The sequence below is a fragment of the Mauremys mutica genome, chromosome 10 (assembly GCF_020497125.1).
Source record: "Mauremys mutica isolate MM-2020 ecotype Southern chromosome 10, ASM2049712v1, whole genome shotgun sequence".
Classification (NCBI taxonomy): domain Eukaryota; kingdom Metazoa; phylum Chordata; order Testudines; family Geoemydidae; genus Mauremys; species Mauremys mutica.
The window spans coordinates 10187168-10205827 of NC_059081.1; the positions used below are offsets into that span (position 1 = coordinate 10187168).

Genomic DNA, 18660 nt, shown 5'->3' on the forward strand with positions numbered 1-18660 from the left:
GCACTGGGGTATTGCCTCGGTTTTCATGAATTTTCATAAATCAATGCTAGTAATTGGGGCTGTTCATTAGCTAATTCTCACAGACTCCAGGATAGAGTCCATCCAGACCTGTTGATACAGATTCAGTTTTCCCCTTTATTCCCATACTTAGTGCTAGGTCCCGGGATCCAGTGAGGACGCTCAGGCAAAGCAACTTTAGAGATGGCTTAATGAGGATTGCCCTTGTATACAAGCACCTGAGGGAGGGGTAGGGCCAGCATTGTTAACTCGATGCCAAACCCACCCTGTATAGGAGATGTGACTGCTGGAGCAACCAATGCATCTTAGAGCAGCACTGAGGCTGCTCTCAACTGCTCCTCTGGACTGCCCTGGTGCTTGGCGCCTGAGTGTCAGGAAGACACGAAGTTGGCATGTTGGCAGGGTCCCTTCCTCAAGCTGCTCCAAGGTGCCAAACAACTGTCCCCTAAGTCTTAGAATTGATAGTTCATTATTTCCTAATTACCAGACTCACTCTTTTTATTATTCCAGTTAAAGAAGCCATTCAGTAGCTCAACTATTCTAGATTCCTCATTAATTTAGTCTCCCTCCAAATGTATCACTGGGCTTATAATTTCTCTGGTATTTATTGTTCCCCTCATATATTTCTAAAGCCCCTCTTAATTTCTTTGCTTAGCATTCTTCTGTTTTGGTTCCCTTACTTCTTACACAAAGCTTTAACCAATTCTGTCTATATTATTATTAGTCCATGGCCACTCAGGACTTCACTGGTTTCTCTATGCTGCATACCATTGCCTCTCCGGGCTTCATGGCAGCAGTGCAGGGAAGAATACACATCTTCCTTCTCCAGTATCACAAGTCCCATGCCCCCCAAGCCAAGGGAAAACCACCATTAGCCGTTAGCAGTAAGAGCCTAGGACATAACTGAGCGGCCCAGTTCTGGCCAGTAGAGGGCAGCGGTTTAAATATACAGTAGCCAGTTAACTGCCATATCGTTGAATTCCCTCAGGAATCCACATTTCTTCTTCCTTGAATTCTGTTTTTTTCAGTGTGGGGAACAGATAAATATCATTCCAACGAAGGCAAACCTGGCATTTGCAATGACTCGATGGGGTTCTCAGCTCACGGAGTAGGGGACAATAGCGAAGATCCTGCTCACATGCATATCACCATCGGGATGGGGGAGAGAGTTGAGTAATCATTAAACACTTGGCAGGACAAGAATGAAGCACCTACATCCACAGGGAGGTGGTTCTCAAGATGACTTAAAATCAAAGAGGAAGTGACAACTGGATCGAGAGAACTGAACAGAAACTCTCTTGACAATTACCGATGTGCTAATTTGGATTCCTGCCACACAGCACGCAGCCACAGCCCTGCAAAGCTACGAAGCGCCCGCCTTCAAAACGGTTAGAGTGGAAACCAGATTGGACTAAAGCAGCACGGTGAGCGGCTGTTTAACATTCCAAGGGGGAGCCCTATCGGGGACAACCGGAGAGATGAGACATTCCAGCTCTAGCTGGCAGTTTTCACTGATCTTAAACAATTCATCTATAGAACAGAGCCATATGTGAAAACTAGACGGCAGCTTTCACCCTCCCAGCCCCCGTCCTCCAGGACGCTGCTGTCACGGAGTAATGACCCCTCTGCTAGATGCAGATCACTCCATGGGCAGAATAATCACATAATAGCCACACATCCAGGCATGCCTGACTGCTCAATTTGACTTGACCCAATTAAATAAAGGGGTGGGGGGAGAAAGACACTAATAGATTTCATCTGAGTTCCATGGCTTAATCCTTCCCCCCCCCGCCCCGCCAACAGGAGCTCTGTTACTTTCCTTTCCTTTCCTAGCAGGACTTATGTAAATCTAGACTCCCCTGAAGTGATATTTGCAACTGCTGAATCATACAATGAAGAGCACAATGCTCCTTTGCCAATACAGCCACCAGGCCTTACCATTCTTTTTCAAATAAGACTATACTCGTAAAATACGTAGTGTGCCATCAAACAGTTAAATGCCACTTTGCTCAGGGGAAATAGTCTCTATTAAGCATGACATTCACCTAAAACAGATTTTTTGTTTCAATCTGATTTACTATTGTTTTTATTTGTTGTTGTTTCATCTGATTGCATCAGCTAAATCTCTCTTTAAAAAGACACACAGCCAGGGCAGATGCTAAAGGGAAACTGTTGAGAACTTTCTTGACTGAGTTGTGTTTCATTACCTGTTGACTAATGGCTGAACTGTATAGCCCAATTCCTGGGACTTGAATGATGCACAGTGAAAGGGTCACTGAAACAAAAGGAATTCTTATATCACAGCGATATCATGGTCTGTGCTGTGACCACATAGGAATAAGTGGGTTAGCTAAGTGTAGTAGAAGTAGCAACACATCAAATTAGGTGATAGGAGACAGAGTCCTAAATTTTCCAAGGGTGAGAGAAGCAAATATCCTCACAAACTAAGAATGCCTTAGGCAAAACTTACCTCTGGGGGACCCAAAGTAGCTAAAAGTCATTTATACTTTAACCCCAGCTGCTTCTCGGCTTTAAAAAAAGATGCAATTTTCAGTAGCGGTAAAAACAATTATACCCAAAAGAAACAGATTTTTAAAACCAAACACATATTCACAGTCTGCTTCAAGCTTTATTTCTCACTACGCAGTTGGAAGCTGCACCAATCTTTAAGCCTGATGATTCGTTCAGAATATTTATTCTTCAGCAAGGCAGAAACTCTCTCGTACGATCCCCATATTGATATTTTGTTACTTAAAATATTATGTGATTGTCTGGCATCCCTTGCAGAGGGTGCCTGCTCCACATGGGTCTTTGGCGCTCAGTGGGATTATTCTCCCTTTGTTGAAAGGCATTTAATTTAGACTGTTTCATTTATATAACTCCCATGGGAATTAATGAATATAATGTGAGATATGTCTATCTCCTAGAACTGGAAGGGACCCTGAAAGGTCATTGAGTCCAGCCCCCTGCCTTCACTAGCAGGACCAAGTACTGATTTTGCCCTAGATCCCTCAGTGACCCCCTCAAGGCTTGAACTCACAACCCTGGGTTTAGCAGGCCAATGCTCAAACCACTGAGCTATCCCTCCCCACTAATTTGTCCATTTATGAATATTTTCTAATAGTTGTATTTTCATTCCGAGGTCTAACTTTGTTTGGGCAAGTGTGATACAGGCGAGTCTCATCTTACGCGGGGGTTCCATTCCGCAGTTGGCGCGTAAAGCGAAAACCGCGTATAGTCAAAATTACATTGAGCTGAATGGCGGGCGGAATCGCCCGCACTACAGGTACAGTATTAAAATTGTTATTTTTCTCTCTTTTTTGCCGACCGTGTAAAGCTGAAATCGTGCATGTTAAATGCGCGTAAGATGCGACAGACCTGTATTCGAAGACTTACCCAAGTTAGTTTGTAGTGGCCTGATGTCTTCCTATAAACTCCAGGCACTAGGAGACGCATCAAACATTGACAAGTTTCTTCACAGCCCAATCCTGAAATCCTCACTCAGTTTTCACTCTATCCTCTCTCATATAAAGCTCTCATTGCAGCAGATGGCAGTTTTGCTTAAGCAACAACTTCAGGGTTTTCCCTGTGGTTTGCAAGGGATGGCAGTGGGGGGTGACAGAGACAGGATGTGGAGTAGAGGAACTGGAAGTTTTGATAATTTGTCTGAGGCATCTCTACAGAGAGCGAGGTTTGATTTTATAAAATATATGGATGTCTTCAAAATAAAGCTACAAGCTACATGAAAAAAGATACATCAACACAAGCACAGCTGGGAAGAAACTCTATATAGTTGTCATCACACCCAACCTTGAAAACATGCAATTCTCCTTAATCAATATGACCCTGATCCAAAGTCCACTGAAGTTAATGGAAGCCTTTCCACTGACTTCGTGGGATTTGGTTTTGGCCCTGTGTGCAGGTGCCTTTCCCAGACTATTCTAAAACTCAGTCCCTATGCTCTGTAGAGTCAACACCGCCCCCTTTATTAACAACCAATTATTTATTAACAACAATAAGAGAAAGTTCAGTTTGAGCCTCGTCTCCAGCATGGCTGCTCTAAGGCTCCTATCTCAGAACAGCTCAGCCCTGACCCTGGGTCCTCCTTGCTCCTCCCCCTTATATCCAGTGCAGAGCTAACTAGCCGCTTGGCAAGAGTGAGCTGCTGGGCAGTTCCCAGAAGGAACAAAGCCTGCTAAGAATGCCAGTCCGCTGCAGGTTTGCTCTCCCCCATTATCATCAGTTATTAACTACTCAGCCTGACAGTACTGGGGACGCTGTCGGAGGGTCTGTAACCCATTCTGCCATGATGCCCAGTTCAAAGAGCTGCTAATTCTTACCCTATCCTGCCCTTGTACTGCATAGTGCTTGACATTGTCAAAGCCCTGGATGAAATTAACTAATGAATGAAACGTGAACTACTTCTTAGATGACCCCAAAAGTCTCTCCGTACAATTTATGAGTAAGAACCCAAAATCTACGTATTGCTGATGAAAGCATATGTATGAAATCTTTTAAAATATCACAGCAAAAATATCTAATCACAGAATTCACAGAGTCTGACAAAGCAAGATCGAAATTCAAAAGAAGCCAGGAAAATAAAACATTCTTGTACAAAACCCTCTCCTGGCAAGTTATCATCAACTAAATCATCAATAGGTCACTGTCATTGATGGTATTTACATCTGATCTGCATTAATATGTTGCTGCACTTGAGTGTCCCAACAGGGCTCATACCTGGTAAGATTGCCTTCATTAAATCTACCTTAATATAAAATATACCTCGATTTACAATTCCGCATTGTGCATTTGAGTGCAACGCTCTCAAACTTCCAGTTGTGTTCTCCTGCTGATTGGGCAACAGATATTTCAAGATGAATACGAAATAAAGAAGGTTGCAGAAGTCTTAGTAGTATCAAAAGAATAGAGAAAATAGAGCTGTGCATTAGCCCAGCCTCATGTTGGCATCCAGTCAATGTGCGTTATTGGTTTCTCTTACTGCAAAGTAGCCCATTGATCATATATTTCCTTAGTCTCAGGTTTTATTAACCCATACGCACGCACATACATACATACCGCGTCCGTGTGCATTATTCTGACCCAGAAAATCAACTGGAATTTAAACATTTAGAATACAGACAGGCCCAAGCCAGAAGTCCAGAACACTTCCCATTTTTAAGAAGGTGAATTTTAGCCCCCGTGAATTTAGAAAGAGAATAAAGTCCATGTTGCTGTATAGAGCTCTGTAGGATTACACGGAGACCATGGACCCTTCTTTAACTGATGATAATTCTATCTAATATATTTTTAAACTTAAAAAACCATTAACAACATTTTTAATTTTCCCCTTTTTAAAAACCAGAGCAGGACACAATCTCTCCCATCAAAACAAACACCTACTACAGATCAGTTTAGGAAGGGACAAAACATAAGCAGTGAAAAAAATCCCTCAAAACACCTGCTGAAGTTTGTCAGCTACTTCCAAATACAAAACTAACTAATAATACCCCTGTGCCTTATGTTCCATACACACCTGCAACCTCCCTTCAACTGCACTAACACTACATTATTTAGAGAACAACGAGAAGTGACTCAGCTGAAGTGTAGGTCTACGGTTGTTGGACAGATTAGAAGTAGAGGTTTAAGGTAAGAGGAACTATATGCAAGCAGATTTTAAGGGGATACGATTTTACAGAGGGAGAGATGATTAGGGAGAAGGGATTTCATTTAAATCAACTGCCTTCACCACACCTGGACGTCCATACCACTCATTCCCCACTGCCTCTGTAAAATAAGATCTCTTTAAATTCTTCTCAATATACAAGTCCCTTTTACCCTGACCTCTTAGGCTGTCCAATGATCTTCGATTTACATACTTCAGTTGTGTCACTTCTTAATAGTCTCTAAATAACCCCCATCTTCTCCATCACTTCTTATATGCGAGTCCCTCCTTTCCGTTAACCACCTTCACTGCCCTACCTTGCACTGTCTCCAATTAGCTAAACCTTCCTTCAAATAAAGTAATCTAAACTGGACACCCAGAATGTGATCTAACGAATGCTAAGAATTCCTACCTAATATATATACACCCCTCCCCCCTTCAGAAAATCCAACATCCTATCAGCTTTTACTGTAGCTGCACACAAGAGCAAATATTCAGATATTTGGTCTGTCAAAAACCCCAGGTCCTTTTCTGATATTGTATAAACTAAACCATTGCCATTTTAAACTGTGCTTCACTTACATTATTCCTACCCAACTGCATCAACTTGATACAGACACATTCCGGTCCACAATCCATTTGCCTAGTCAATCAATATTAGTCTGTAATCAGCTGTATCCATCTGAATCTTAGCCACTCCCACTATTTTAGTACCACCTGCAAATGTAATGACCTTATACATCACAGCAACGTTTGCATCTTTACCAAAATATTAATATAGTGCCCTGCAAGTATCCATTCCTTGCCCACTTCCAAAAAGAATATCCCCCTTTCACTCCAGCCCTCTGCATGCTGCCCATGAAACAAGAGAACAGCACTGCAAAACTCTACTCACATGAGCAGGCCTTACCTCACCACCACAGGCCTGCAGACTGTGCCCGGATTAGTCACATTACTGAAAGGTTTACTCCTGTGGTTTCGGAGCTTTCAGGATCTGGCCTTAATCCTTTACCCATCTTCATAATTTATTATCTACCCTGTATTCTGAGCGTTTATAGGATAATCCATCCTGTGAAACTTTGTCAAGAGCTTTCTCAAAAATCCAGATATTGTCTGCTGCTTCCCTTCTACCTAGATCAATATTTATCTAATTTTAAATAAGGAATCCAATTTGTGACATGATTTACCGTGCACAAATGCAGGCTGACTCTCATTATTATGCTGCACCCTTATTAAACTGCATGCAACTGTATCGTAAACCACCAGGAAACATATTTTTGAGATTGCATTTACAAACTTCACAATCCTGCAAGGTGCTGAACAGCGGAGGAGAGGCCCATAACACCCATCAGGAAGTACTCAGCACCTCAGTCAAGACCGCAGTTACCAGATGAGTCTGTAATTTTCAGACTCTTATAATATTTCTTCGAAGTACCAGAACAATAGCCACTCTCTTCCAATTACCTGGTATAGCCCCATTATCATAATTATTATTGTTGTTATTTGTGTCGTGCTAACACCCAAAGGCCTCAATCAGGATTGACAGCCTCTCGTGCTGGGCACTGAGAAGACGTTTAGGTAGAAACGGTCCCTGCCATGAAGAGCTTACAGTCTATGGCCCCGATCCTGCAACGAACACCGTTCAAAGTCTATGGGTCCAGGGGTCTGCCTGCACAGAGCTTATTGCAGGATCATGGGCTAAACAGGAAAGAGAGGCAAGCAGCAAAAGACAGAGAGACAACATACGCAAAATGTCAGTGATACAGGAGGGGTTCTCTGTTGTTATAACTTCCAGACCATCCTCCCCACTGTGTTCCTGTGCCCCAAGACAGTCTGCTCCACTCAAAGTCCCTTCCTGCCACCTCAGCAGTCACCATTCAGCTGTCTGATCCTTAATCTCATCTGTTACTGGTAGACATCATCCATTGCTACCCCAATTTTACACAAATACGTGTTTACCATTGTTTCAGTATTCTCAGTCTTCTCCAGCACATTGTCTCCTGCAACTCCTCCATGCATGTATTGCTGATGCTCTCCTTACGAAATACAGATGCCAAGGGAACATGTGAGTTCTACTATCAGTTCTTCCTACCTCCTTAAGATCAGATTCTTCCAACTTTTCACACTTTTCAATGGAGCTACTCGCAGAGTAAGGAGTTACCCAACATAAATAAGGCTGGCAGAATTCGGTCCTTATTCTGTTGCCCCAGGAACGGCCTCACCAAGTTCTCTCCTATTTTTCATTCCCTCAGTGTATTTAAAGAATCTCATCCTGTTTATCTAAATATCACCACTAGCTATTTGTACTTTAAGATTTCCATTTTTCTCTCCATTCCGTCTGCTTCTTTTTATCAAGCCCTAACAATGCTGTCGGGTTATCTCCTCTTTCAGATTCTTTTATGTACATATATGCATTTTATCTATGTATCACGCGCACACACAGTTATAATTAAAGACCACAGCATAAATATATACGTAGGCAGCTGTTATCAATTTGCCAGTGGTGTTTCTGGTAAAGTACCCTACCTTGAATTCCATGGGCGTGTACTTTTCATTCTTGGGGGTTGTGTTGCCTTTGTAATGGAGATGGTTGGGAGTGGTTGGGTGGATAATAGTCGATTCCTGGGACTGCCGCTGACAGCGCTGACAGTACACATAGATCACAAATGTTAAGAGACTGGAACCGAAGAAGCAGGAGATGCCGGTGGCAATCAGATGGATGAGACTAAACCCTGTAAGCAAAACAACAAGTGATGCTCCTTTCAAAGAGCAGCTTTCTCCCTCTCTGGACAAAAGCACAGATACAAATCAGAGCTACATCATCTCGGAATCAATGGGGATAAGTTGCTGAATTGAATGGGTCCATACATTGTTTTCTCAAAACTCTTTCCCTGTCTCCCCATTCTCTCTCCCTCTATTGATACTGAAACTAAACATTCTGTTAAGCTGACAGCAAAAGAAACGAGGCATACAGACAATACACGTTCACGGGCTCCAAAGCACAGGCATGTCATGGAAATAGGGGGCTACAAAAACTCAGTGTCTTATCCAACGGAAAATAAAAGCCCTCTTTGTTGGCGACCCAAAAATATTCAGTGGGGGAGGCGTATGGGGGGAAAGCAGTATGACACAGTCCTCCTTTATGTAATCCCCACAGATACGTCAACAATGCAAAAGAAAACAAAAAAAACCCCAACCCACGGCGGCAAGTCTCAGAGCCTGGGCCAACTGACTCAGCCATGTGGGGCTCCCACTATGGGGCTAAAGAATAGCAGTGTAGACGTTCTTGCTTGGGCTGGGGGCCAGGCTCTGAGACCCCGCCGGGAATGTTTACACTGCTATTTTTTAGCCCGGAAGCTTGAGCCCCACAGGCCTGCGTCAGTTGATCCAGGCTGAGACTCACCACTCCAGGACTTTTTTGCAGTGTCCACATATCCCAAGTGTGCACAGCCATCATTTGTTGATTTGGCAATTAGTCTCCCCCCCACTATCTATGAGGTGTATTAGCAACATTAAAGAGTGTGCTGGTAGGTGCACAGGAGGGGCCAGGGAAAGGGGGGGAATGAGATGGAAACAAAATGGGCAGTGGGGAGAAAAGAAAATACCAAGGAAACTGCCTGAAATATTCTTTGATCAAACTTCTCCATGAGCTGCCCAGACAGAATTCCAGGCAGGCCCTGGCAAAGCAGCTATAGTACAAAGATGTCAAAGAGCAGAGCTCTTAACCTGAGGTTTCAAACACTTCCAGCACAGCACGTTATCTTCTGGAAGGAGATGCATATCTACAGGCAGGAGAAACCACAGGTGCTGGGAGGGTGAATGGAGGAAGTCAAATAAACCCTAGAAGAGAGTCATCCTTCTTAAGTTCTTCATTCCTGCTTCACCCCAGAGAGCCTTTACATGGTCAGGGTATAACCAAATGGCCAACAGCTCTCCACCTTACACAAGAGGAACAGCCCGGACTGGAGTCCATGGTACAACCAACACTAGCAGATGTAGGAGCGGGGACTGGAAGAGTCTTGCGTAGCACCCAGATGTGACCCTGTTTAGTGTCCATCTTCAATCGGAGGGTGCTGCTTTCCGATCGGAGGAGTGGAGCGATTTGAGGAGAATCAGCGTTAGCCCAAATGTACATTTCTACTGACTTTGGTCTGCTACACAATCTTTCCAGGAAGGACGACATGGGCCACAAAAGTTGAGAGGAACCACTGCACTTGAACATCAACATGCTCACCGCTGTGTGCAGCCACTTATGTTCAGAGACTAGCAACCAGAATCTATGGGAGTAACTATGACTCTCTTCAAGTGTTCTACTGGGAAGAAAGGGGGGGTGTCGGGTTCTTGAGGCATGAAGAAGCAGCTTCATTGAGGAGGGGGGGTTGACTCCTCCTGAGCAGCTCCAGCTGGATAAGGAGGTTGCACCTCTTCTCTTGAGGTTTGCTGATTCTCTCACTAGTCTGAACCTTTTAGGGGGAAAAGGCGTGGTTTGCCACTGATCCTCCTAATCAGATCTAGTTACTGGGGCAGGAAGAATAGATCCTTAACCTTCCTGCGGTGCCCGCTGGACGCCACTTATATGGTGGTGACCAAGAGGATCTGCTGCCCTGCCCCACAGGGTGACTTGGGCTGAAAAACACCCTGTGGGAGAACACTTTTATGTTGAAAAACAAATATGAATTAGCCAAGCCTTATGATTCACAGCAAATTGCCATTTTTTGTGTAGAGAATGGCGGGGTTCTCTTGAAACTTTACATCTATGCCAACTTAAGTCACTCCGGGACTGGAGGTGGCAGGCGCTCCTCAAATGTAAAGGACTGGAAAACGGGACCCTCCAGACCTCGATAAGATCAGCCTTAAGTCTTCGGGCACTGCTGCCTAAGAAGGTTTGGATGAACACCATTTCATGAGATTCTTTCCCTCATGAGATATCTTTCTTCATTTTCCCACTGTTCTTATCCAAGCTATCTACCTTGCCTCCTTCAGCGGATACAGGCAGTGATCCAGGAAGAGATTCTCTGAGCCGACAATGGACGACCTTTCCTCCTGTTGGCCACCGTGACAACTGCATCAACTTGCGAAAAGACTTGGTCCCTTTAACATAGAAGGCTAACGCCCTTCTGACATCCAGAGAATGCAACCTGTGCCTCTCCTCCAACTTAAGAGGTTTAGGGAAGAAGATACGTAAGAATATGTCCTGACTCCTCTGTGAGACCATCTTGAGCAGGAAAGCAGCGTGTGGCCACAGCTGGACCTCGTCCTTGTAAAACACCGCGTCGGGCAGCTCAGAAGTGAGTGCCCTGATCTCAGAGACCCAGCAGGCGGATATTATTGCAACCAGGAATTAACCCTTCCAGGAAAGGCGAAAGGGAGAGCAGGAAGCCAGAAGCTCCAAGGGGGGCCCTGTGAGCTGCAACAGCACAAGATTCTGGTCCCACAGAGGCACAGGGTTCCTGACGTGAGAGTGGAGGCGCTCTAGGCCCTTGAGGAACCCGACCACCATGTCCTGGGCAAAAACTGACCTGCCCTTGAGCAGAGGATGGAAGGCCAAAACAGCGGCCAAGTGGACCTTAACAGATGAAAGGGACAAATCCTGGAGCTTAAGATGCAGGAGGTAATCCAGGATGGGACTGGCAGCTGGACACCCAAAATGGTAGTCTGGCTGTAGAATAAATCGTTCTGCCAAAGAGGTCCAATCGTTTGGCATCTTTATTTTTCGGTGAGCCACTCACTTGTCCCTCTTGTTAACTGCGGACACAACCAGCGACCCCGATGGTGGGTGGGTGTGGAGATATTCAAACACCTCTGCGGGGACATAATACTTCTCTTCTGCCCTTTTGGACCTGGGTGGAATCGAAGATGGAGACTGCCACTGTGTTTAGAACCCATGGATGGACAGGCAGCTTGATGTGGGCCGGGGTAGGAGAAAACATGATGTTGAACAGGTCATCTGACTGCTCCGCCAACTCCTTGATTTTGAGGCTTAAGTTGTTAGCCCCCGTTTTAAGGAGAGTCTGGTGCTCCTTAAAGTCGTCAGGAGGACTGCCAGTCTGGGAGGGCCCTGCCACCCTTTTGTCTGGCGAGGAAGATGACAAGGGCATCGCAGGGGAAGGGGCAGGTTCCTTCTCCCTTTCTGGAGATGGCTCCTTGGGTGGTGGCCTGTTGTGCTGTCCCCACGATGGACTCCGCACCCTGTTCTGAATCCAGTGTTGGCGGTGCCGGGGGCTTTCCGAGGCAACCAGGGAGGAGTGGTGGAAGCATGGAACTGGCATCATCGGTATTCCCCAAGGGTCCAACAGGGCCATTCGGCAGGCCACTGACCCTGCTGCCACGCTGGTCTCACAGGCCGACAGGGATTCAGACCCCTCTGGTGATGGGCTGAACCCTGGCTCCAGCTCGGACAAGTCCCCTTCCGGTGATCACAGTGGGCCTGTGGAGGCCTGCATCTGCTGACTCACCCTTGTCAGAGACCGGTGTCTAGCAGGTGGGGATTTCCACCTGTCCCTCGATCGGTACCGGGGCGGCGAAGATTGGTGCCACGATGGTGAGCAGTTCCACACTGGCGGGGACCAACGCCTAGGAGACCGCCTAAGCGATAGGCACCAGTGCCAAGGCGATCTTAGGTGAGAGACTGGCCGGTACTGGGAACACAGTGCCTCAATTCCAGCATTCATGCCTCGTGGAAGGAGAGCGCGGTGCCGGGATCTGGGCCTTCTAACCGGTCACCGAGATTGTGGGACCGGGATCCTAAGCCGTGGGGACAGAGACGAATGCCTGAGATCCAGGGACCGATGGCGCTCCCCTGCCCTTTGGGGAGGTCCCATGGCCTTGCTTGCCCTTAGATTGCAGGGCCTTAGCCATGTCCGGCGCAACATCTGCAGTGCCGGCAGGCCCACCAGGTTTTTGGCTGCCTGGGCCATCTTGGGTGACAAAAGGTCCCCATAAGGGCCAGGATCCCCTACCTCTCCCGGGAGCCGGAGTCACATCCCTGGCTGGGCTCAGGAGGCCGACCATAGCAGTACTCGCCTGTAGCTCCGGGGCGGGCACGGGGCATGAACTAGACCCTTTGCCCAGAGTCCCCTTCCCCTTCTTGGATGGTGCCGGGTAGCCCTTTTTCCTGTGCCACTTCCCGGGCACCAGCGATGGGGAATGGTGCTGGGAGGATCCCGGTGCTGGTGAGGTGCTCCGCACCAATGCCAAGGTGCTGGAGTGGAGTCCGGTCATGAGAGCTCTGACACTGGGCAAAGTGCAGTCTCCATCAGTAGGGCTCTCAGGCAGATGTTCATCTCCTTCTGGGTTCTGGGATGAAAGTTTTTGCAAATCCTGCACTTGTCCTTTACGTGGGATTCACCCAAGCACTTCAAACAGCTGCTGTGGGGGTCACTTGCAGGCATTAGCCTGTTGCATGACGAACATGGCTTGAAGCCCGGGGAATGGGGCATGCCCCACTCCGGGAGGAAGGCCCAGCCGGGACGCTAACTACTAAACAACTAACACTTACTTAAATTGGCTAACTTAGTACCTAAGGACTATGAATAACAATGGGCTGTTAAGAACTGCTAATGCTCTTGCGATGCAAGATAAGAGGCTATGACCAACGTCAAGGGCGGTAAGAAGGAACTGAGAGGGCATAGGGCCGGCGGCACCTAATATATCAACGCATGAGCACAACACTCAAGAGGGCGCCAGAGCTGACCCTACGGATAGCGGTAAGGCAAAAATCTCTGTCGACTGTGCACGCAGGCACGCACATGCCGAAAATGGAATCGACACGAGCAAGCACTCCAAGAAGAATCTATGGTTTACTTTTTAAACATTGTATAAAATTCCATAGCAGGCATATAATTTTCTATTATATTTTATAGGATGGTCCAAAAAGTCTACAGAAAGACTATAATTTCCTATTAAATTTTCTAGGACTTTTCCATCAGGGCAGTTCCCTCCTAAAAATCCCCTTCTACTTTAACCACTCTTGCATCTCATATCAACATTACAATCGCAAAAACGTAGAATGAATTAGTTGAGTTCAGACGACTTTCTCTTGTCCAGTTTGCCCATATTGTAATGAACCTGGTGATGATTCCATGACGAGGCATGTCTCTTCTGGGTTTTTCATTCATTCATTCATTCAGTACAGTAAGAAATCCTTTCTGAAACCTGTAGCTCTTTTACAAACAGCTCCAGCCCTTGAAAGCGCCATCAGATTTTGTGCGTGTTTTCATAGCACCTTGGGGGCAAGAGATTTTGGTTTTTTTTCATAGGCAGCACATCAGTTCCCAAAGATGCCTTCCTGGTTCATCACTTTTTAAACATTGGTTTTCTCTTCAAGATGCAGCACAAAGAGCTTCTATTGATTAGCTTCCTTTGCCAGATATTGTAAGATGCTAAGTAATAAATAATATTAGCCAGTGTCAAATATAAATTGTAACTGCAAATAAAATAGCAATGGAAAAAAGACAGTTCAAATTGTCAATAGCAATGCATAATTCTGGAGTGCAAGGATAATCAGGAGCCCCAGAATAGGAGCAGATACCTTGCATTATTTGGGCAGGAATAAGTGATGCAGAAAGACGCTCTTTATATAATTGGTACTGAAGACATAATTCCACTGACTGCCCTGCAGCCACAAACCAAGAAGCTACATATCAAAATACTGATGTTTTATGTGTATTTTTTGTCATCCCTTGGAAGGGAGAGTTGCTCTGCATGGACCAGAAGCTGCGCTTCATCTTGAGGACTTGCAGGCACAGCTGGTGATTTGTATTTCACAAGAGCTTTGTGTTCACCACCAGTGGAAATCTACCAGAACTCTTGTGTGAAGCTTCTCTGGTACCGTTTTAAAACGTACAGGAAAATCAATAATCCGTGTCCCCAGCGGCAGAGTAGGGAGCAGTAAGGGCATGTTACAGAAACCTTGAAAGTCTTCAGAAGACCTCATCAATCTAGAACTCACAGGACAGGGGAGAGGTGAAGTTATTGATTAGATCGTCCAAGTTCTACACATAATGAAGACACAGCTGCTTGGTAGATAAACAAGAACATGAATGGAAGGGAATGCTTGGGAGGATGACTGTCCACTCTGATCTAACCCACCTTGTCTCTCAAACCTCATTATACTGCAAAAGTACAGCCTGGGATGCTCTACTCATTGAAATGTTCATAGGTGTCTGAAGGATACCTCCCTCCAGACAGCTGGAGTGTCAGAGGAATCTCTCTTCATTTCTCTTGGACCGTTTACGAAGTGGGCACAACAAGACAGGCATGTGCTCCCTGCTAATTAACGACTCTGAGGACCCACCCCAAATTCAGAAATAAGTAAGAGTCTTGGAACTGACAGCTGGACAGAGCAATACATTCTTTCAATCTGACTCAGACAACGAGACTCCACGGGAATTAAGGCTATCAGCAGGATGTGAATTGGGTAGATTAATGGTATGGTTGATGCTGCCCAGAAAGGAAAAGCCACATTAAGATAAAAATAAGATATATAGTTAGTTGTACTCTACCTCCACAGTTCGTGCTCTCATCAATGCTTGAGGCCGGCAGAATCACTAAACAAAGAGAAAGCATTGGGGAAAGTTGTCATTTTGCCATCAGTTGCAACATACTCCCTTTGCTCCTTGCAGTTGTTTGTGCATTCCACAGCAAGCTGCGGGCCTAAGTGGAGAGATTGGCTGATAACATGGATCAAAATTTAACAAAAACTCTGTATAAACCCCAACGGCACAAAGGTGCAGCACAGAAAAGAACACTTAGAAGGGGTTATTCAGTCTAAAACTGCTAAATATTTGCACAGGGGACTCAAATTCAACTGACATAAAGCCTCAGGTTCCAGGTGTTCATGAACCTCAACCTGTCACCAAAATTACACCCGAAGAGCCATCAGTGCCCTCTCCCCTCCCCACATCAGCCCTAAAAGCCCAGACGCCTTGCTCCTGTGGGATGTTTCCCCTGGGGTGTCTGAATGAACAAAACTCCAGTTGCCCACATTTACACAAACGCTAGGGTTCATTTAATTAACGCCTCATGAATTGCACCCTGCAGGGTTTAATGGCCCCAATTCAAATTAAGCAGCTTACTTAATTTACTGTAGCTGTAAACAGCATTGCCTTATGGGAGAGCTGAGCTGCCACATCCATTTCATGCACAAAGCGCTGTATGTTACGGAGTGGTTTTTCAAAGAGGTCTGCAGGCGTGTGATAGGCCATTGCCATTATTTCTAATGGGCATCCAAACCCCTTAGGCAGATCTAGACATTGCAGCCTATGTTGACTAACAGTCATTCCTCCTAAGAGAAACCTGCTTTCCTTGCCCTGTGGGGCTCTGCTGCACCTACCGGGAATCTCATTGTACAGGCAGTCTTGGTACTGCGTGCTGTTTCCGACGCACTGGGATGACTCTGGATTGTGCATCTCGCAGTAACGGCTACGATACTGGATCCCATCTTCGTTGCACAGGCTCCACTCTGACCAGTCCGACCACCCACCTTAAACCCAACCAGTCTGAAATCAGGAATAACGCACACACGAGGCTGCCATGGTGGAGGGCAGGGGGAAGGAGGACACCTGTACGATCCCAACTTCCCCAGTGTTTGGGGGTGTCTGAATCCTGATTCCAGTGCAGGCCCATCTCTAGTACGGCACACAACAGGGAGCCTTCAGGGGGCTGGATTTAATTCCCTCAACATAATCAACATTACCACTGTGCAACCTAAGCTTCACACTGCACCAGTGAGTGCAAAGCAGCCTGAAGGCTGACGTAGCCAGCCCCAGAAGAAAAACCCAGACTAGGGGATCCTCAAGGGGCCTAGAGTGGGCATAAAGGCTCCTAGATCAGCCCTCTTCCTATAGTGGCACAGAAGCTGGCTGGGGTTTTGTTCTAGCTGCCATAATGCCCTCGTGGGAGCTGCTGGCAGTCAGCATAACTTAGTGCAGCCTAAGGGCTGCTCTAATGTCCTACTAGCCACCAGCCCAGCATGCAGCCAACCCAGGATCAGGGGAGCTCAAAAGTGGCTTCAAACCACCTCTGCACCCTTTTCCCAACTACCCATCAAGTTGTGATGTGAGCTCCTCCCCCGTTCTGTGTAGCACAACACAGGGAAGGAAAATCCCTTGTCAACTGCACAGGCTGCTACTTCGGAGACGCCTTTGGCTTGTCTTGCAAATGTCTCTGCTTTGTCAATTATTTTAATGGATCAGCTATAAACAAGATTTTGGCTGGCTGGCTCTAGAATACCAGTCCATGCTCTAGTGAACAAGTTAAGAGGAAGGTGATGCATTTAATTTTAAGAATAGGGTGTCTATTCCTGAATAACCTGCTACCTTTGCAGGAGTGGGTGTTGCAGAGCGCCTCCTCGGTGTGCAGGCCAATGCAGATATCCTCTCCGCTGGACGGCGCTGGGTTGGTACAGGTGCGGGTACGCTGGTAGTGTCCTCCCCCACAGGTTGCTGAACACTGAGACCAAGGGGTCCAGCAAGACCACGAACCTTTTACTGAGGATCATAAGAAATAAAACAGAGACACACACACTGGCTTTTATTTCTCTTTCTCTGCTGAAGCTCAGGGGACCAACTGAGTCTTGACCTCCTAGGCAGCCCAGCCCAACCCAACGAGCTCTTTCTGTGCCACTAGGAATAGAGATTTCCTGATGCAACGTCTGTGCCCAACGAAAGACAACTTAAACCAACAACGAGGTTAAACATGTTGTACTCCATAGATGCTGAATCAAACATATCTGTTATTCAGCTAGAGGAAACCCTGTATCTTAGAGTGCTCTAAAAGGAAACAATTATTTATCATGTTTCTTTGTTCTTACACATGTGTAATACAGCCATGTTCATAATCTATTATTTACCTATTTCCTGACAAGGCCCACTTCATCTACAAGGAGGCTGAACTACCTAGATTTCTTGGAAACAAATAGTTGCTACAACCCAAACATTTTTAATGCAATAATTAGTCTGAGTTTGCGTAGCACCTTTCTTTTGAAGATTTCAAAGTGCTTTACTAACAGTAAGTCTCAGCACATCCTTGTGAGATGTGTAGATCAACCCCTTTTACAGACTAGAGAACTGAAGCACACAGAAGTTACTTGACCTGAGGTCACGCAGCCAGTCAATGGCAAAGCTGAGAATGGAACCCATGAGTCCAGGCTCCCAGACCCACATTCTGGCTACCAGACACTCTCCCCATTTTTCTCAGTTCCACGTTCCGTTCCTTCAAATGTGATTCAGTGCAACATCTACCGGTATATTTATACACACAGAGAAAGAAGGAGGGAGGCAGAGATAAACTGATATAGGAACCATGCACTCAAAACAGTGTGCAATAAATCAGAGGAAAAAAGGAAAAAAGAAAAACTGCACAGGGTGCACAAAAGGGAACCGCCATTAGTTAAAAGCCCACTGGGATGTTACAAAATAGTAGTAAAAGCCGTCTTTGCAGAGTTCAGATTTTTAATTTTTATGGGCCACGTGGCTCAAATTTTGCCACTCTCCTTGTGCTCAGAACATTCTGATCACATCTCTCCTGTCTACAAATGGCAGCTTTAGCTATAGGGTTGCCAAGCCTCCAGGACTGTCCTGGAGTCTCCAGGACTCAAAGATTAATTTTTAATGAAAGATTATTGTTGTATGATGAAACCTCCAGGAATACATCCAACCAAAACTGGCAACACTATTTAGCTTCGCCTTTGAGATTTTAAAATTAAGAAATATAATAATTGATACTGCTCATAATGATACTTGGCAGTTGTAGCGATTTCACCCTTAGGGCATAAAGTGTTTCACAGGAAGTGGCTAAGTATTGTTACTGTTCAGTGGTGAAGTGACGACCGAAATTGTTTCTACAGGGTGAAAAGGAGTGGGGAGAGCCCATGGACTATGAGTAAGGCCCTACTTAATTTGCAATACTGCGGAAATTGTGGATCCCACAATATTAGGCTTCCCCTGCAATTTTGACAGCGGGTGCCCCGTCTGAACCAG

General features: G+C 45.8%; 1 protein-coding gene across 8 annotated transcripts in view; it reads right to left on the reverse strand.

Moving 5' to 3' along the window:
* SEMA5B (semaphorin 5B) overlaps positions 1-18660 on the reverse strand; it is a 343951-nt gene that overhangs the window by 15027 nt on the left and 310264 nt on the right. For all 8 annotated transcript variants that reach the window (XM_045032975.1, XM_045032976.1, XM_045032982.1 and 5 more), the window contains 4 exons: positions 16999-17169; positions 16014-16163; positions 15184-15228; positions 8207-8412 (listed from right to left, as the gene is read on the reverse strand). In XM_045032975.1, the coding sequence (XP_044888910.1) occupies positions 8207-8412; positions 15184-15228; positions 16014-16163; positions 16999-17169 (572 nt within the window). The remainder of the gene's footprint in view (positions 1-8206; positions 8413-15183; positions 15229-16013; positions 16164-16998; positions 17170-18660) is intronic.